Below are 21,113 nucleotides of genomic sequence, written 5' to 3'. Positions count from 1 at the left end.
CATAACAGTGTGAAACCACCATTTTGACAACATATGTCCTGGAGCCCATTGACCTGTGACCTAAACGAAAACAAGCCCTCATTCATGGGTTTAGCATGCAGGTATTAACTACACAAACCATAAGGTGTTGTGTTTCAGTGAAAACATACTGAAACTGGATCTCATACTACATTTACATTTCTGTATCAATATATACTAGCAGAGCATTTTAAAATAAACCCCCCCATCAAGTCCATACGATGCTGAGTCTGCTGATCCATCTTTCATTTGAAGCGTGTTAAAGAGTAGATTGGTTTATAATTTGTCAATTACATCTTTCCATTTGAAGCATGTTAAAGAGTAGATTGTAGATTGTTTTTAACTTGTCAATGTTGTCCATTGGATACATTTCACTTTAAGTTTGCCTGCAGGTTTCGTCCTCGCCACTGTTTGACGATTTATGCCACTGTCGTTACACCCCCCCGTACATGAAATAGAAACTTTTTAAATGAAACATGCACCTATAATGAAATGTCACTGACTGCTATTTGTGTGTCATCAATCATGTTGTGTTCGATTGCATCGTTTCAGGTGTCAGCACTATAATTTCTATGATTTTGTCTTTGCATAATTGGTTCATTTCCCAGCTCATACAATATGTCCATATTTAAGCATCTTTACCTCCGGCTCAGTGGTTCCCAAGCAACTCTTCTTTACAGATTCCCTCTTTTTTTTCTTCTTTTTTTTGTATTTCCTTACATCCAAGCCCTCCCACATACAATATGCTGGATTGGACCTTCAGCCCTTATCCCCAAAGGCACTCCTAGATAGAACAATGATTTATTTACATTGTAGGTGTATCTATCCAATCCTTTCAGATCTACTGTGCTTGGGGAGTATTTGGAATTCAGGCACACGAGACGGATTCTCTGTCTTTAGCACCACACTTACTAGTAAGCACAAATCCTATGTCAACAACCCATACACACATTAGAATCCTGACTGCGCCTCCAGCTTGGGGACCACCAGGGCCTTTTGTAACAGCTCTAATTTTGCTTTCTCTTATCCCACACTTCAGGAGTCAAACAGCTCAGAGGAGTCAGATTGCGATGATGAACTCCCCAAAACTAGCATGGAGGTAGAAGCACACGCCGATCTGTCATGCATGCATGCTGCCCAGTTGAGTTTCTGTAGCTACGTCTAAGCAAGAGGAAACGACACACAGCATCACAGGAGTTTTTCACTGTGGTCGGGAGCTTTCTACAAAACGACCAGGTTCCACATGTTCCGTTAGCTGCACTAGCTTTTTTAAATTTTATTTTCTCCACAGAAATAGAATCACTAGAACAGGCTTCCCCCGTTCAATTCAATGGGTCTGCAGTGGGTGGACCAGTTGCCATTTTGAGTATGGTTTCATCCTCCGCGAGAACCAACAGGGATGTTTTTGTTCCTGCTTCTTTGTTTGATAGGATTGTCTGGTGCCGGCCTCAGAGAGGCCGTGGGTGGAGTTTGTAAATGCATTTGCCACTGATTGGTGCACTGTATTAATACACCAGGTAAGCACCTGGAACACATGAGCAAAAGATGTTAAAAATACCTATTTTTCTTTGAAAATATGTATTGTGCTCACATGCGTCATTGTAACTCCTGTATAGCCTGTTGACCACAGGAAGGAGCAGCTGCTGCATGTGCAACAGCTAATGGGGTTCATAGTAAACTAAAGAAGCTTGCCCCCCCCCTCTCAAAGCTTGCTCGGTCCTGTGTGGCTCGGTTGGTAGAGCATGGCGCTTGCAACACTAGGATTGTGGGTTCGATTCATGCAGGGGCCACCCATATGAAATTGTATGCACGCACTACTGTAAGTCACGTTGGATGAAAGCCTCTCCTAAATGCCATGTATTATTATCAATCCAATTGCTGTAGTTCCTCAGTTCCAATTCCTGGTCGTTGTCATTGAAAAACAACCTCCTGTTAGCTTCGACAGACTTGACCTCAACAGGCTTGTAGTAAAGATGTCCACGCTTTTTTGATTGCAAAATAATACACTTCATTGGCTAGTTTAGCTAGCTGCTCTATGTGCCATTTTTTCTCTTCTGGGGAAGAGCCCATGGAAGCCGTGTGGTTTCCATGGACCATTACTGCAGCCTAGTGTTCCTGCGCTGAAATACTACATCTCTCCCAGGGATGGTTAGGTTTGTGAATGTGACGAAGCCTCTCACACAAACCCCCTTAAGCATGTTACTCCTGACCTCTCTTCATTTTTTGAGGGATCCCCTGGTGATTGCGTGCCTTGTTTTCATTTTGTTCAAATGGGTTCAGAAGATCTTTTAAAGACACCCCAAATGCCTAAATGCCACATATATATGTGGGGTACGATGCCCTAGTATAGCACTCCTACATTGCAACTCATTTGTAAATGGTAGTACACAAAATAGTGACACAGAACTCTGAGGTATGTATGTTTGTATTGACTGTTAAGTTTCAATTTTGAAATAGCAAAACAGTTCATAATTCAAACTTCAACAGTATAGTTCATTCACATTGCCTAACAGCCATGCCTTATCTTTGCAGATAATGAATCCCAATTTTATACAAGAAGGTAAGATGAACTATCAGAACATAAACGCTTACATTTTAAATGCTGAAGCGTGAAATCAATAATAATTTAATTACTGATATGTCACACCTGCGTCTCATATGGCACCCTAATCCCTAAATAGTGCACCACTTTTGACCTGAGCCCTATGGGCCCGTGTCAAAAGTAGTGCACTGTGTAGGGTGCCGTTTAGGACGTAGCGTATATACTTGCTGATTAGAATCATGTGGTGTGGTTAGCTGACACTGCTGTGTGGTTAATGTATATATAGTGGCTCCAGAGTTCCTGGTCTCACTAGCGGATGTGACATGTGCATTCGGGGGAGACGGTGGTCCTGTGCTGCAAAGTGTGTGGACGTCCCAAACCCAACATCACCCTGAAAGGACCCGATCAGAGCCCGCTTGTCAACAACAGCAGGTTCACCATAAACATTAGGTAGAGGAACTATGGTTTCTAGTTCAAAATATGGTCTTGATGATCACAAGAAAATCAGAGGTCGGATGCCGCCAGTGGGGATCCGCGGAGGAAGACGTCAGAGGACAGACTGATAGTAATGGCGGGAATAGGAGAAATGGAACGGTTTCATTTATTCCATTCCAACCAGTACTATAAGCCTGTCCTCTGACGTCTTCCCCCCACCCGGCGGCATCCGACCTCTGATTCTGACTAAGAAATGGAAGCGCATACCCAAATTCCTCAAACCTAGTGAGAGCAGGAAGTGAGATTTACAGAACTGTCTCTGGCAAGACAGTTAGACATCTCCAAAGACAGTATTATCTTCCTATTGGATGAATTAAACATTGTCTGACATAATTGCTTAAAGGTAATGTCTGTGGCCTAATCCCATGGTAAATCCATTGTCTGCATCCCAAATGGTTCCATTCCCGAAAGAGTCCACTACTTTTGACCAGTAGTGAACTCTAGGGCTCTGGTCAAAAGTAGTGCACTATATACAGTGTGTCAGAAATAGGCTGCCATTTGGTAGACTAAACACATGTTGCTGGAGGAATAACATGAACTTTAGATGGAGCTCAGTAAAACGCGCGATCAGGAAAAACAGATACCAATGTGGCTTATTTCGTTTCGGGCGAGAAAGGTCATGTTCTATTCTCGGCAAACCAATTACACCTGCTCGCTTGTTCTCTGTCCTTGTCTCCAGGGATACGGGCGACATTCTGCTCAAGATCTGTAACCTGATGCCCCAGGACACCGGCATCTACACCTGTGTGGCCGTCAACGACCATGGCACCGCCTCCTCCTCCGCCTCCATCAAAGTACAAGGTGAGAACAGGGGATATGAATCGTGGAAGGAGGGATGCGGGTGGAGTTTCGATTTGCTCTTTCTCAACTTGGTCAAGCAGACTGACCACTGCACTCCCGTTTCACTTCAGAATGCGAGCTACCGTGAGATCAGGCTCCTTTCACAAGGCTAGCCTTCCATGGCCATTGAGACTGATGTTGGGCTCATGTCTGTTTTCAGGTATTCCAGCAGCACCTGCGAGGCCAGTGGCCCAGGAGGCCAGTAGCAATGCAGTGATCGTCCACTGGCTCCCCCCAGCCAGCTCAGCTAACTGTGCTGTGTCTAGCTACACAGTGGAGTACAGGCAGGAAGGTGCAGTAGACCCATCTCTCTTCTGGCTCTGGGGTGAAGTTTCCCCTAGGTACAGATCTAAGATCAGCCTCCCCAAATCTTAACATTAAAGCTGCAATACGTAACTTTTGGGTCGGGCTGACCAAATTCACATAGAAATGTGTGTTATAGATCTGTCATTCTCATTGAAAGCAAGTCTAAGAAGTGGTAGATCTGTTCTATGTGCACTTCCTATGCTTCCTGTTCTCATGTTTTGTTGTTGCGTCTTTTACTTTGGGATGTGTACACCAGCTTCAAACAGCTGAACATACAATATTTTTGGATATGGAACAGATATTTGAGAGCAGTTTACATAGTACAATGATTCTCTACACTATATTTCCTTGAATATTAGGTGAACTATAATTTTTTTAACCAGAATTCAGCGATTTTTGCATAGTGTATCTTTAACCATTAGTGAGGAAAACTGAACCAAGATCAACATCTAAGAGCAATTTCACCTTACATCTCTCTTCCTCTTTCTAAATCATAAGCTTACAGACAGTCACCTGTAATCTTTGAACTATGACCTAACCTCTCATCCTCTTCTCTGCAGACTCCCTGGTATGGCAGCAGTCGGTGGTCTCCACAGTAGATGTGTGTGTGAAAATTGAAGATCTCATTCCTGGGGGGCACTACCAGTTCCGGGTCAGTGCCAGTAACCCCTGGGGTATCAGTCCGCCAAGCGAGCCCTCAAACATGGTGACCCTGCCCAGCGGGAGTGAGTCAAACTCTCCATCTTCACACTACAAGCAGGGAGGGACTAAGGCTATACCTAGACAGGATGCATCTCGAATGGCACCCTATTCCTTACATAGTGCACATATTTTGATCAGAGGCCTATGGTCAAAAGTAGGGCACGGTGAAGGAAATAGGGTGCCATTTTGGAAGCGGATTCTTACGATTGGCATTTAACTTTTTTTGGACCATTTGCTTTTTTTTGGGAGGTCCTCGAGGAAATGTTACTGTGTACATGTAGCTACGATGTAAATATTGACTCATAAAATATTCAATTTGTTTTCTTTCTATTCTAAGCTTCCACATATGATGGAACGGGCATTCAGTGGAAAGGCAACTTTGAATCGTCTTTCACAGAAATTTGTGAGATCGGACGGTAAAATTGCACACCCCTACACGCTTTTAAAGTAGCTAACCATAAACGGTTTAAAATCAAAGTATTTGTATTGGGATTTTTCACACAAGTCAATACAAATTCTCATCGAGGCTATAACTGCAGCCAGTGTATAGGTACAGCAATGACATGCATTACAACTACTCTCCTACTCCTCTCCTTTCTCCAGGGGCCGATTCTCTGTAGTGAGAAAGTGTCTGAACAAGGCCAGTAAGAAGGAGGTGGCTGTGAAGTACGTCACTAAGAAGATGCAGAAGAAGGAGCAGGTAGCCCACGAGGCGGACATCTTATGCCACGTCCAGCATCCCCAGCTGGTGGCTCTGACCGACACCTACGAGTCCCCCACCTCCCTCATGCTGGTCTTCGAGCTGTAAGGATCTTTCTGCTGTGGCCTTGGGCTGATTCTCAATTAGTCTTTTCCTCGATTCCTCGTAAATCCTCGTCCTCCTTCTCAAAATGCATTGGAGAACAAGGTCTGGGCGGAGGGACCTTTGACCTTCTCCTCCAATACGATTGAGAAAGAGGCGAGGAGAGAGGATGTGAGGAATCGCGGAAAGATTAATTGAGAAAAGTGTGATGTATTGTTTTTGCTTTTTGCCAACTCCTCTCTGTGTTGCTTATGGCATGACAATCATAGAGTTGGCCCAATGCTAGGGATTATATTATTCACTTGGCTTTGTTAGTGAACAGTGTCTGCTTCCCAAATGGCACCTTATTCCCATAGTGCACTAATTTTGACCAGGGACCTTTGGGCCATGTTCAAAGTAGTGCATTATATAGGGAATAGGGTGCCGTTTGGGACAGACACATAGTGTCTTAGAGTGTGGTCTGAATGACTGTTTGTCTCGTGTTGTTTCCAGGCTGGAGGGCGGCAGGCTGCTGGACTACCTGGTGGCCCATGATGAGCTGATGGAGGAGAAGGTGGCCTTCTTTGTGAAGGACACCTTAGAGGCATTGCAGCACCTCCACACCTGCAGAGTGGTACATCTAGACTTAAAGGTGAACACAAAGTACACATCCGCACCACTGCTAAGGACATACGGTGCAAATACAATGCAATTAAAGTGGCATCACACATTCAAAGTTTGAGAGATGTTTTCAGACCTCGAAAGTAGTCTCACGTCAAGATGAAACCATGTCCCACGTAACCGATTGAGTAGATCTAACTATACATTGAGTGGACAAAGAATTAGGAACACCTGTTCTTCCCATGACACAGATTTGACCAGGTGAATCTAGGTGAAAGCTTTGATTCTTTATTGATGTCACCTGTTAAATCCACTTCAATCAGTGTAGATGAAGGATTTTTAAGCCTTGAGGCATGGAATGTGTATGTGTGCCATTCAGGGGGTGAATAGGCAAGACAAAATATTGAAGTGCCTTTGAATGGGGTATGGTAGTAAGTGCCAGGTGCACCGATTTGAGTGTGTCAATAACTGTAACGCTGCAGGGTATATGTATCAAGAATCGTCCACCACCCAAAGGACATGCAGTCAACTTGACACAACTGTGGGAAGCCTCGGAGTCATTTTTTAAATTTATTTTTATTTTTTACCCCCCTTTTTCTCCCCATTTTCGTGGTATCCAATTATTAGTAGCTACTATCTTGTCTCATCGCTACAACTCCCGTATGGGAGGTTGTAGCGATGAGGTTGGACAGTCATGCGTCCTCCGATACACAACCCAACCAAGCAGCACTGCTTCTTAACACAGCGTGCATCCAACCCGGAAGCCAGCCGCACCAATGTGTTGGAGGAAACACCGTGCACCTGGCAACCTTGGTTAGCGTGCACTGCGCCCCGGTTAGCCACAGGAGTCGCTGGTGCGAGATGAGACAAGGATATCCCTACCGGCCAAGCCCTCCCTAAGCCGGGCGACGCTATGTGCGTCGCCCCACGGACCTCCCGGTCGCGGCCGGTTACGACAGAGCCTGGCCGCAAACCCAGAGTCTCTGGTGGCACAGCTGGCGCTGCAGTACAGTGCCCTTAACCACTGCACCACCCGGGATGTCTTGAGTCATTTTATTTAACCTTTATTTAACTAGGCAAGTCAGTTAAGAACAAATTCTTATTTACAATGACAGCCTACCCCGGCCAAACCCTATCCCGGATGACACTGGGCCAATTGTAAGGCGCACTGTGGGACTCCCAATCACGGACGGTTGTGATACAGCCTGGAATCAAACCAGGGTCTGTAGTGACGCCTCTAGCACTGAGATGCTGCGCCACTCGGGAGCCCACCATGGGCCAGTATCCCAGTGGAAGGCTTTTGACACCTTGTAGTCCATGGCCCAACGAATTGAGCCTGTTCTGAAAGCAAAAGGGGGTGCAACTCAATATTATGAAGATATCTCAAAAGCATTTCGCTACACCTGCAACAACATCAGCGAATTATGTGTATGTGACAAATACAATTTTATTTGTATGCCTCCACCCCAAATGAATGGAAATTAGTTCACTTTTAAGGTCCGAAAACATCTGACAAACTTTCAGCAAAATGTCCCTGATCTTGGTCAAATCCATTTTCAAATGTGTTCTTCTCTTCTGTGTCCTTAGCCTGAGAACCTCCTGGTGGATCTCCACGTGCCTGTTCCCTGCATCAAGCTCATAGACTTTGGAGATGCGGTCCAGGTGTCTGGCCACCGTTATGTCCACCTGCTCCTGGGAAACCCAGAGTTTGCTGCTCCGGAGCTGATCCAGGGCACCCCGGTGTCGCTGAGCACGGACGTGTGGAGCGCCGGTGTCCTGGCCTACGTCATGCTGAGCGGCGTCTCGCCCTTCCTGGACGAGAGCCTAGAGGAAACGTGCGTCAACATCTGCAAGCTGGACTTCTGCTTCCCCGAGGACTACTTCCAGGGAGTGAGTCAGGCGGCCCGGGACTTCATCAAATCTACCCTGCAGCAGGACCCCAGGAAGAGGCCCAGTGCCACCGCCTGTCTCCAGCATCCCTGGGTGGGCGCCCACAGTGGAGACTACTCCAAGAACCCACTGGACACTGGTCGCCTGGCCTCCTTCATTGACAGACGGCGGCAGCTGCACGATGTGCGCCCCGTCACCAACATCAAGGGACTGGTGACCAGTAGCATGGGACACACCCTATAAACACCCTATGAATACAACACACAGGTGGAATGAAAACACACTGTCAGCAGTACTACAGGACTCTGCCATTGATACATGGTTCCCCATGAAAATGTAACTCTGAATAGGGGATAATAACTTGTCAACAAACATGTTATGTGGATATCATGTCTGTGTTCAAAATGCCAGTAGCCAAGACATTGACATTTGATTGATTGAGATGTTTCAGAGCTGTAGTATGAAGCCATAGACGCCATCTTACTCTTGTTGTGTCCATCTATTGTAAATGCCAACATTTCTAAATATCATCCTTGGAAATTATAACTATCAGAGAAAGATCTATGAGAGGTAGTATAACTGTTGAGTGTAATTTATTGTAGAACGTGGTTAACACTTGAGTAAGTGCTATTGTATGTGAAGAAATATTCAGCATTGGTCGCTTGGAGCAGTGGTTCCCAAACTGTGGGGTCGGCAGGGGGGCGCAGAGCAGTACCAGTTAAGGTTATTTATTTTTTACTATTTTCTACATTGTAGAATAATAGTGAAGACATCAAAACTATGAAATCATGTAGTAACCAAAAAAAAGTGTTTAACAAAATAGATTGAAGAATCTAAAAAGTAGCCACCCTTTGCCTTGATGACAGCTTTGCACACTCTTGGCAATCTCTCAACCAGCTTTTTAAATTTATTTTATTTTTACCTTTATTTAACTAGGCAAGTCAGTTAAGAACAAATTCTTACGGCCTAGGAACAATGGGTTAACTGCCTGTTCAGGGGCAGAACGACAGATTTGTACCTTGTCAGCTCGGGGTTTGAACTTGCAACCTTCCGGTTACTAGTCCAATGCTCTAACCACTAGGCTACCCTGCCACCCCAGCTTCATGAGGAATGCTTTTCCAACAGTCTTGAAGAAGTTCCCACATATGCTGAGGAGTTGTTGGCTGCTTTACCTTCACTCTGCGGTCCGACTCATACAAAACCATCTGAATTGGGTTGAGGTCGGGGGATTGTGGAGGCCAGGTCATCTGATGCAGCAATCCATCACTCTCCTTCTTGGTAAATAGCCCTTACACAGCCTGGAGGTGTGTTTTGGGTCATTGTCCTGTTGAAAAACAGATGATAGTCCCACTAAGCTAAAACCAGATGGGATGGCGTATCGCTGCAGAATGCTGTGGTAGCCATGCTGGTTAAGTGTGCCCTGAATTCTAAATAAATCACAGACAGTGTCAGCAGCGAAGCACCCCCACACCATCACACCTCGTCCTCCATGCTTCACGGTGGGAACCACACATGCGGAGATCATCCATTCACCTACTCCGCATCTTCCAAAGACCCAGCGGTTGGAACCAGAAATCTCAAAGTTGGACTCAGATGAAAGGACAGATTTCTACCGGTCTAATGTCCATTGCTCGTGTTTCTTGGTGCATGCAAGTCTTCTTCTTATTGGTGTCCTTTAGTAGTGGTTTCTTTGCAGCAATTTGACAATGAAGGCCTGATTCACACAGTCTCTTCTGAACAGTTGATGTTGAGATGTGTCTGTTACTTGAACTCTGTGAAGCATTTATTTGGGCTGCAATCTGAGGTGCAGTTAACTCTAACGTATTCTCTGCAGCAGAGTTAACTCTGGGTCTTCCTTTCCTGTGGCGGTAGTCATAAGAGCCAGTTTCATCAAAGCCGTTGATGGTTTTTGCAACTGCACTTGAGAAAACTTTCCAAGTTCTTGAAACTTTCCAGATTGACTGACCTTCATGTCTTAAAGTAATGATGGGCTGTTGTTTTTCTTTGCTAATTTGAGATTTTCTTGCCATAATATGGACTTGGTATTTTACCAAATAGAGCTATCTTCTGTGTACCACCCCTACCTTGTCACAAAATAACTGATTGGCACAAATGCATGAAGAAGGAAGAAATTCCACAAATTAACTTTTAAGACGGCACACCTGTTGTTTGAAATGTATTCCAGGTGACTAACTCATGAAGCTGATTTAGAGAATACCAAGAGTGTGCCAAGCTGTCAGAAATGTCCAGAACAACTAGCCCATGTCAGCTAGCGTTTTTATATTTAGGTTTTTTAGCCCAATTTCTTTGTCACTCAAATATCAAATGAATACACATTAGACATAGCAACACGTATAGAACTGCAAAAAAAAAAAAAACATTAAAACTGCAAAATGTTCTTTGCAACCCTATGACAAAATGTGTAGAATTGTAGGAAATAAGCTTTAAACCTGCAAAATGCTCTCCACCAATAAGAGGGGTGTTGAACAGTTTGTCATGAACAGTGCTTGTGCACATAGAAATAGATATGGCAGGATGTTCCCCATTACTTTGGAAGGGGGGGCCAGAGTGAAAAAGGTTTGGGAACCCCCCTGCCTTAGAGTATGCATCAAGTGTGCATAATGTGTAGATATAGTATAATGCCTATTTTTCCAATTGTGAGATTTGGGGTATGAATGAAAGAATCTATCACATCACATTATACTGCATTTTGTGTCAGTACATATCTGTCACCTCCATGATCATTTCAATGTGTTTTGTTGGTTCACTCATGTTCATTTAAGAGACCACTCATAAGACTCACGTTCAGTTGTAATTGAATGTTCAAAACTACTTCTGGAAGGACCACTGCAAACTTCGATCCAAATCGGCAGTGCACATAAGTGTTGTATATTTCTGTTCTCAGACCCAAATCGTTTACAATAAATCTGAAGTCTTCACATTTTGATGGGGGGGGGTAATTCATTTCTAGTGCTTATTGTCTGTCATTTACTCAATAGGATTGTTTGCTTGTGCGATGAGCACTGACGGGTCTAGAACACTGATTGAGCACTTAATGTAGGATAGCCTAGTCCCAACAGTGTAGGATTTGAAAACCCAGCCTTTATTTTATTTATTTATTTTTTAAGTATTGTTTGTTATTTAAGTATTAGAACTGGTAACTTGATTTGATTTGAAGTCTTTGTTTATTTATTCTTCTGATGAAACAATATTTGTTTCTAACTTTTTGTTACAGCGGCCGCAGAGCATCATGCTTATCATTGACAAGTGGCATTCTGTGACGTGCAGTCACACATGCTGTGTACATCAACAGGCTCTAAGTGTGTATCCTAAATGGCACCCTATTCCCTACGTAGTGCACTGCTTTTGACCAGGGCCCATAGCACTTGGTCAAACGTAGTGCACTATAGGCAATAGGCTGCCATTTGGGAAGCACATTAAGCATTCCTGTGGGTATGATGCACAAGTATGTAAGACTCTCGGCATTTTTTCTTCATGAATTGTGTAGAATGGTCTTTTTCGTCAATCACTTAAAGTATTACGCTGATCGTAATGGCATTGAAACGTCAACTCATAAACAACCATATGTATATATCGAAACAAACACAAGGCTGATAGTATGCTCCACTGTACAACGCTTCAAACCTACTACTGAGCAAATTGGTGTATCAGCCTCGCTTCATGTTGTGGCAAGATACAGTAATACTATTTCTACCTAAAACTGGGTGGTAAAAATGCTTATAGTTCAATACAGTAGCCTATGCTTTCTTCAAAAAACATCATTTCCTGTGCTATAGCACATCATTGTACATAAGTCTGTGTGTACAAATGATACCAGGCATGTCCTTTCTTACACCATTGGGGCTGTTTGTTTGTTACTGAATGTGTAATAATAAAAAAAGTGCTTGTTTCTAGAAATCATGTGTCTTTGTTTCTCCTGACAATGGAACTTGCACGCGCAGGGTATTTTAAATCGGTAGGAGTCATCTTATGCAAGATGCGATTGCTTCAATATCAGCACGGCACTTGTTTTGACTAACGTCAAAAAGATCATTAAAGGTAGATGGAGGAAATCTGAGCCTACTGAAATGAAAATGGATGACTCTAACGCCATACATTTCCTTCCCCTACACACTTTACAATAACCCCTGGCATGATTCTTGATATCTGTTTTTTTTTGGCGTCGGATACGTCTCAATCCACTGCATCCGCCGATCATCTTCGGTGACAGAGGGATGGAGCTAAAGCAGTGTTTGTCAGACCATGAAACATGCCAAAAAATCGGACTTAGCATGTGAACGGTTTGGCCTACAAAACTAGTATGACCCTTCTACAGATGACTCTCACGAACATGAGGGGGGTTCTCCTTTTGAGTGGGGTCTGAAGTCGGCACAGCCGATCAGCCAACTTCTGTCTGAACTATTTGGGCTGCACACTAATACCCTGTACAAGTACGACCGCTGTGGAACGTTGAAACTCTCACGAACACGTACATGACGGTTGTTTTTCTCTAGGATGCCAACATGCCTCACAAGACTCTTCCCCGGTACCAGTTGAACGAAATTGAATGACTGATATAACTCATGGAATTATGTAGTAACCAAAAAAGTGTTAAACAAATCCAAATATGTTTTACTTTTGAGATTCAAAGTAGCCAGCATTTGCCTTGATGACAGCTTTGCACACTTTTGGCATTATCTCAACCAGCTTCATGAGGTAGTCACCTGGAATGCGTTTCAATTAACAGGTGTACCTTGTTAAAAGTTCATTTGTGGAATTTCTTTCCTTCTTAAGCCAATCAGTTGTGTTGTGAGGGGTGGTATACAGGAGATAGCCCTATTTGGTAAAAGACCAAGTCCATATTATGGTAAGAACAGCTCAACTGAACAAAGAGAAACGACATCCACAAATCTGTAAACACAGGCATCCTCATAGATATCATCCTGACCAACCTGCCCTCTAAATACACCTCTATTGTCTTCAAACAGGATCTCAGCAATCACTGCCTCATTGCCTGCGTCCGTAATGAGCCAGCGGTCAAACGACCACCCCTCATCACTGTCAAATGCGCCCTAAAGCACTTCAGAGAGCAGGCCTTTCTAATCGACCTGGCCCAGGTATCCTGGAAGGATATTGACCTCATCCCATTAGTAGAGGATGCCTGGTTATTCTTTAAAAGTGCTTTCCTCACCATTTTATATAAGCATGCCCCATTCAAAAAATGTAGAACTAAGTTCACTCCAGACTTGACTGCCCTTGACCAGCACAAAACAAAATGTGGTGTACTGCATTAGCATCTAATAACCCCCGCGATACATAACTTTTCAGGGAAGTTAGGAACCTATATACACAGTCAGGTAGGAAAGAAATGGCTAGCTTTTTCAAACAGAAATTTGCATCCTGTATGCCAAATGCAAAAAAGTTTTGGGACACTGTAAAGTCCTTGGCGAAAAAGAGCAGCTCCTCCCAGCTACCCACTGCACTGAGGCTAGGAAATACTGTCACCGCTGATAAATCCACGATAATCAAGAATTTCAGTAAGCGTTTTGGCTACACATACCCCAGCCAACAACTCTGCACACCCCACAACAACTTGCCGAAGCCCCCTCCCCGCTTCTCCTTCACCCAAATCCAGTTAGCTGATGTTCTGAAAGAAAGAGCTGCAAAATCAATGAGGTCGCTCTTGCTGCTGGTGAGTCCCTGATCTACCTCTACGCAGACGACACCATTCTGTATACTTCCGGCCCTTCTTTGGACACTGTGTTAACAACCCTCCAGGCAAGCTTCAATGCCATACAACTCTCCTTCCGTGGCCTCCAATTGCTCTTAAATACAAGTAAAACTAAATGCATGCTCTTCAACCGATCGCTACCTGCACCTACCCGCCTGTCCAACATCACTACTCTGGACGGCTCTGACTTAGAATACGTGGATAACTACAAATACTTAGGTGTCTGGTTAGACTGTAAACTCTCCTTCCAGACCCATATCAAACATCTCCAATCCAAAATTAAATCTAGAATTGGCTTCCTATTTCGCAACAAAGCATCCTTCACTCATGCTGCCAAACATACCCTTGTAAAACTGACCATCCTACCAATCCTCGACTTTGGCGATGTCATTTACAAAATAGCCTCCAATACCCTACTCAACAAATTGGATGCAGTCTATCACAGTGCAATCCGTTTTGTCATCAAAGCCCCATATACTACCCACCATTGCGACCTGTACGCTCTCGTTGGCTGGCCCTCGCTTCATACTCGTCGCCAAACCCACTGGCTCCATGTCATCTACAAGACCCTGCAAGGTAAAGTCCCCCCTTATCTCAGCTCGCTGGTCACCATAGCATCTCCCACCTGTAGCACACGCTCCAGCAGGTATATCTCTCTAGTCACCCCCAAAACAGGTTTCGGGGCTGTCGCTGGGCAATACGGACTTTCAGCTCCCTTCAAAGATCCCCCCCCTCTCTCTCTTTAATTGGGTTCAGGTCTGGAGACTGGCTAGGCCACTCCAGGACCTTGAGATGCTTCTTACGGAGCCACTCCTTAGTTGCCCTGGTAATTTCATGGTACGAACACACCAAGACAGTCGTGAAGAGGGTACGACAAAGCCTATTCCCCCTCAGGAGACTGAAAAGACTTGGCATGGATCCTCAGATCCCCAAAAAAGTTATACAGCTGCACCATCGAGAGCATCCTGACTGGTTGCATCACTGTCTGGTATGGCAACTGCTCGACCTCCGACCTCAAGGCACTACAGAGGGTATTGCGTACGGCCCAGTACATCACTGGAGCCAAGCTTCCTGCCATCCAGGACCTCTACAACAGGCGGTGTCAGAGGAAGACCTTAAAAATTGTCAAAGACTCCAGCCACCCAAAGTCATAGACTGTTCTCTCTGCTACCGCACGGCAAGCGGTACCGGAGCACCTAGTCTAGGTCCAAAAGGCTTCTTAACAACTTTGACCCCCAAGCCATAAGACTCCTAATCAGATAATCAAAATCAAATTGCTACCCAGACTATCCCCCCCCTCCCCCCTCTGTTATGCTGCTGCTACTCTCTGTTTATTATCTATGCATAGTCACTAGCTCTCCCTGCATGTACATATTACCTCAATTAACCTGTGTCCCCCCGCACATTGACTCTGTACCGGTACCCTCTGTATATAGCCTCGGATTTGATATTGGGCATTTTCTTTCGTTTTTCTCTGTTCTCCAAACAGCATTTTCGAGTTTTAAAATTGTACAGTAAATGAGATTCCCCTGGCTATGCTGCTGAGTGAGACCTTGAGAGAACAGACGTAGTGTGTGCACCTTCTAGACAACACGTTTCTCTGTATCATTCTAGTTACTTATTATAGATGTAGAATCTTACATTTGACCTGTATTGCCCTGACAACATAATCCTGCAGCTACAGGATTTTTATGTTTAGTCCATAATGTTGCTTGATCGTTGGTTAGCTGGTCAAAATGAGGCTACATGAAAAGTGCAATACTGTTAACATAACCGAGTGCGGATTTTCAGTGAATCACAAAGCTCATCTTCATTTCCTGCAGAGCAGGAATATTCTCAGTGACAAGTGATCAAATTAAGATCTGTATACCTGTAACTTTGGATACAATAATATCTAGTCAACCATGTGTTTACAAAAAAATTACTTTCGTAATAAAAAACAATACCTTTACAGAAACATTACTACGAGACAAATACATTTTCAGCAATGTAATACAACAATGAAAAGCAATTACAAGATCCCTGCTTTCCGACTGTTTTAGTGTTCTGATTCACTCTATTGATTAAATTACTCCCGTGCACTGTATGTGAACTTGAATGAACTACACTCAAAATATTTACATTAATCATCATAGGTTGTGTGTGTGGTGTGTGCACGTGCGTGTGACCAGTTTTCAATTCCTAACAGCATGTGTGACATCAGTCATCAATACATCAGTCAATACAATTCTTCAGCCCTGATTTCAACCAGACCTCTCCACCATGGTCCACATTGTAGGAAAAGCAGAACATCAGAGTGACAATCTGCGTGACATAATCATTGTGCAAAATGTGAGGCACAAAATCCAAAGCAAAATGTATTTTAGTTGCTAAAAAGACATTAACAAAACTTACTTGTAAAAAAACAAACATTAAATGACATTATTACATATTTGTGTCACGACTTCTGCCGAAGTCGTTGCCTCTCCTTGTTCGGGCGGTGCTCGGCGTTCGACGTCACCAGTCTTCTAGCCATCATTGATCCTTTTTTCATTTTCCATTGGTTTTGTCTTGTCTTCCCACACACCTGTTTTCAATCCCATTCATTACCTGTTGTGTATTTAACCCTCTGTTTCCCCTCATGTCTTTGTCAGAGATTGATTTGTTGTCAGTGTAGTGTGATTGCGCGTCGGGTCTTCGTACCCATGTTTTGTTTGTACATTTATTGTTATGGAGCATACTCGTGGAACTTTATTAAAAGACTCCATATTTAAACTCCATTCTCCTGCGCCTGACTTCCCACCTATTACACCTATGCGTGACAATTTGAGTTTCTCCAGTTTCAAGCGTGGATCCTCCAGTCCAGTAGAGTCTTACTCCTGAGACTCCAGGATAATTGTGGCTAATATCCAGCTCTCTCAGGTGTGAGGGGTTTGACCTCAGAGCGGAAGCTTTCCACGTTAATCAGACAGCCTAACAACCTGTAAAGAGTATCAAGATTGTAACGACACTGTGGTGGAACGAGAGACTGGCAGCTACATATTTATCTGTTTTTCAGAGAGCGATGTTGTTAAACAAATACACCAACACTGACCTCCGTGTCTCCAGTTCACATGGTGCATTCCCCAGTCCAACAGAGAGCAGCTTCACACCTGAATCCTAAACATCATTGTCACTCCGGTCCAGCTCTCTCAGGTGTGAAGAGTTTGAGCAGAGGGCCAGCATTGCACAAGCATGGCTTTGTTCATCTGCATCAATTCAGTCTATGTATATAATAAAGATGACAAACAAACACTTGAATATAACTTATCTGTTTTTATAACTACAGTATAATCACAGGTAATGCTTGCCAACAACCAACACAATGTCAATAAGTGTGTACACAGAGTAACTTCACTGGCCTCACTGCCTTCGGTTTACAGTGGGGATTCCACACCGATTGGTGATTGTTTTGACAAAATGTGTGCCCACAAATTCATTCAACTGACCTCCGTGTCTCCAGATTCCCCAACTTGTCAGTAAGCCGTTTCACATCAAAAGTAACAGTCAGTATCTGAGGTGGCAATCAGCTGCATTAAGTACTGCCGTGCATCTCCTTCTCATGGACTGCACCAGATTTGCCAGTTCTTGCTGTGAGATGTTACCCCACTCTTCCACCAAGGCACCTGCAAGATCCCGGACATTTCTGGGGGGGGGTGGCCCTAGCCTTCACCCTCCGATCCAACAGGTCCCAGATGTGCTCAATGAGATTGAGATCCGGGCTCTTCACAGGCCATGGCAGAACACTGACATTCCTATCTTGCAAGAAATCATGCACAGAACGAGCAGTATGGCTGGTGGCATTGTCATGCATGTCAGGGTGAGCCTGCAGGAAGGGTACCACATGAGGGAGGAGGATGTCTTCCCTGTAACGCACAGCGTTGAGATTGCCTGCAATGACAACAAGCTCAGTCAGATGATGCTGTGACACACCACCACAGACCATGACGGACCCTCCACCTCCAAATCGATCCGGCTCCAGAGTAAAGGCCTCGGTGTAACACTCATTCCTTTGACGATGAATGCAAATCCGACCATCACCCCTGGTGAGACAAACCATGACTCATCGGTGAAGAGCACTTTTTGCTTTTTGCCAGTCCTGTTTGGTCCAGCGAGGGTGGGTTTGTGCCGATAGGCGACGTTGTTGCTGGTGATGTCTGGTGAGGACCTGCCTTACAACAAGCCTACAAGCCCTCAATAGGCCTACAAACCCTCAGTCTAGCCTCTCTCAGCCTATTGCAGACAGTCTTAGCACTGATGGAGGGATTGTGCGTTCCTGGTGTAACTCTGGCAGTTGTTGTTACCATCCTGTACCTGTCCCGCAAGTGATGTTCAGACGATCAGCTGTCCGTCCTGTCTCCCTGTAGTGCTGTCTTAGGCGTCTCACAGTACGGACATTGCAATTTATTGCCCTGGCCACATCTGTAGTCATGCCACCTTGCAGCATACCTAAGACATGTTCACACAGCTGAGCAGGGACCCTGGGCATCTTTCTTTTGGTGTTTTCAGAGTCAGTAGAAAGGCCTCTTTAGTGTCCTTAATTTTCATAACTGTGACCTTTATTGCCTACCATCTGTAAGCTGTTAGTGTCTTAATGACCGTTCCACAGGTGCATGTTCATTAATTGTTTATGGATCACTGAACAAGTGATCGTAGCCTAGTGGTTAGAGCTTTGCACCAGTAACCGGAAGGTTGCGAGTTCAAACCCCCGAGCTGACAAGGTACAAATCTGTCATTCTGCCCCTGAACAGGCAGTTAACCCACTGTTCCCAGGCCATCATTGAAAATAAGAATGTGTTCTTAACTGACTTGCCTGGTTAAATAAAGGTTAAAAAAATAATAATAATAAGTATGGGAAACAGTGTTTAAACCCTTTACAATAAAGATCTGTGAAGTTATTTGGATTTTTAAGAATCATCTTTGAAAGACAGGGTCCTGAAAAAGGGATGTTTCTTTTTTTTCTTAGTTTATATCTAGGAGATTTAAGAAAGCTTATGAGATTTTTGCTTTTTGGACACATATTTAGCTCCCTATTTATGTTGGCACAAAACTACCTCAATACGTCCATTCATTTTTATGGGTTACCTTCAGACTGGGTCCATGACAGTTGGGGGAGTCGTAGAGCAAATCTGAGAAAAAAAATGGAAGAGTCTCCCCTTTCCACAGTTAGTCACATGTCTGTGGAACTTGTTCAGTTTATGTCTCAGTTGAATCTTGTTATGTTCAAACAAATATTTACACACGTTAAGTTTGCTGAAAGTAAACGCATTTGACAGTGAGAGGACGTTTCTTTTTTTGCTGAGTTTATAGAGTCACACACACACACGCTGCACACATACACAGACATACTCCATTTGACACACACCTCACTCCTTACTTGTGACTAATAGGCTACGTAAAGATACGCAACACTACACAGACTGGTACATAAACACCTCGATCAAAGGCACATCAAGTGATGACAGAAGTTGTCCCTTTACTTCAGGCATTCACTCGCTCTACTATTCAGCAAAGAGTGAACATATGTGTCCTTTAGATTATAGTTCTGTAGTTCTTACTGCATTATTTTCTTCTCTCTGGTTTATTGTTGGCTGCTCTGTCATCTCAAAATGGACCCTGGACTGACTAGAACAGTCATTTCAGGGGACCGCCCGAGTGATTGGGAGTCCCATAGGACAGCGCACAATTGTCCCAGCGTTGTCCGGGTTATGGGGTTTGGCTGGGGGGCTTCACATGGCTTGTTGCGCTCTATTGACTCCTTGTGCTGTGCCGGGCGCCTGCAGGCTAGCTTCAGTTGAATCTTGTTTCCTCCAATACATTGGTGCGGCTGGCTTCCGGGGTAAGTGGGCGGGTGTTAAGAAGCGTGGTTAGGTGGGTCATGTTTCGGAGGATGCAACTTTTGTCTCCCAAGCCCGTTGAAGTGATGAGACAAAATCGAAATTGGGGAGAGAAAGGGGTAAAATACAAATTTTATTAAAAAACTGTCATTTCAGGCTCTTGAAATAGCATGTTTACCCTTTACGTGTTATTATTATAGGCATTATAATCAATTCAGAAATCCCTTAGACATATTAAATAATACAGTATATGATAATGCTTGCTTTATAGACAGCATTCAACAACAACCAGTGACATTATTGTGGTACTTTACTCTTATGTAAACTATCTAACATTATACCTAAGGCGTTATTCCATAAAACATGTGTGATATATTATTGTGTCAAAATGCCAATGTGTGACATTAGGTCAAAATGTCTAAATTATTTTGTGAAAAGTTTTTTAATGTATAGTACAGCAATATAAGTGAATAAAGATAGGCCAAGCATAGTTTACTGTATTTATTCAAATAGCATTTAAACATGTAAAACTAATTTAAGTGTCTTTAAAATACCTTCCTTTCAAATAGTCAAATCTGTGGAATGTGCATTCTATTCAGTGTAATTGGGTTCATACTGCAGCAGGACTGTTTTGTCAACAATTTGACAAATAAACATTCTACAAACAGCAATGTTTAAAAACACCAAAGGAAATAAATAACAACAAGATTACTGCGAGCAGCAATGAATGGGGTTCACAGGATGACAGAAAGGACACAAGATCAGATGCATAGCAAAGCAAGTGGCAGATAAAGCAACACCTCACGGCACATGGCCTCTCTCCTACTTGACCTAGATAGTTTGTGTTTATGTATTGATGTGCATCCTATGTGTGCCATTTTTAAATTGCTGTAGTTCTGTCCTTGAGCTGTTCTTGTCTATTAGTGTTCTGTATTATGTCATGTTTTGTGGGGACCCCAGGAACAGTAGCTGCTGCTTTTGCAACAGATCCTAATTAAAATACCAATACCAAGCACTCTATCATGTAGGTACTATCTTCCTTTATGTACAATCATGAGTCTAAAGCAGGGGTGTTAGCAATGTCAGAGTGGCATAGACTAAGATACAGTAGATAGTATAGAATACTGATGCTGATACATATGAGATGAGTAATGCAAGATATGTAAACATTATTAAAGTGACATTATTAAAGTGACTAGTGTTCCATTTATTAAAGTGGCCAATGATTTCAGTCTGTGTATGTAGGCATCAGCCTCTCTGTGCTATTGATGGCTATTTAACAGTCTGGTGGCCTTGAGATAGAAGCTGCTTTTCAGTCTCTCAGGCCCAGCC

At 43.7% G+C, this 21,113-nt stretch overlaps 1 protein-coding gene across 1 annotated transcript in view; it reads left to right on the top strand.

The window, feature by feature from the left end:
* LOC124043812 (kalirin-like) overlaps nucleotides 1-9,045 on the top strand; it is a 291,619-nt gene extending 282,574 nt beyond the window's left edge. Inside the window, 12 exon segments of the mRNA XM_046362792.1 lie at nucleotides 1,058-1,117; nucleotides 2,551-2,578; nucleotides 2,847-2,893; nucleotides 2,895-2,992; nucleotides 3,515-3,532; nucleotides 3,735-3,856; nucleotides 4,056-4,187; nucleotides 4,762-4,926; nucleotides 5,241-5,319; nucleotides 5,507-5,707; nucleotides 6,198-6,336; nucleotides 7,893-9,045. Coding sequence (XP_046218748.1) covers nucleotides 1,058-1,117; nucleotides 2,551-2,578; nucleotides 2,847-2,893; nucleotides 2,895-2,992; nucleotides 3,515-3,532; nucleotides 3,735-3,856; nucleotides 4,056-4,187; nucleotides 4,762-4,926; nucleotides 5,241-5,319; nucleotides 5,507-5,707; nucleotides 6,198-6,336; nucleotides 7,893-8,438 — 1,635 coding nt within the window. The 3' untranslated portion in view covers nucleotides 8,439-9,045.
* Nucleotides 9,046-21,113: the final 12,068 nt, after the last annotated feature.

The sequence above is a fragment of the Oncorhynchus gorbuscha genome, linkage group LG09, assembly GCF_021184085.1.
Source record: "Oncorhynchus gorbuscha isolate QuinsamMale2020 ecotype Even-year linkage group LG09, OgorEven_v1.0, whole genome shotgun sequence".
Lineage (NCBI taxonomy): Eukaryota > Metazoa > Chordata > Actinopteri > Salmoniformes > Salmonidae > Oncorhynchus > Oncorhynchus gorbuscha.
Note: the sequence above shows the minus strand (reverse complement) of the source record. Positions and strands in the feature narration are given on the sequence as shown.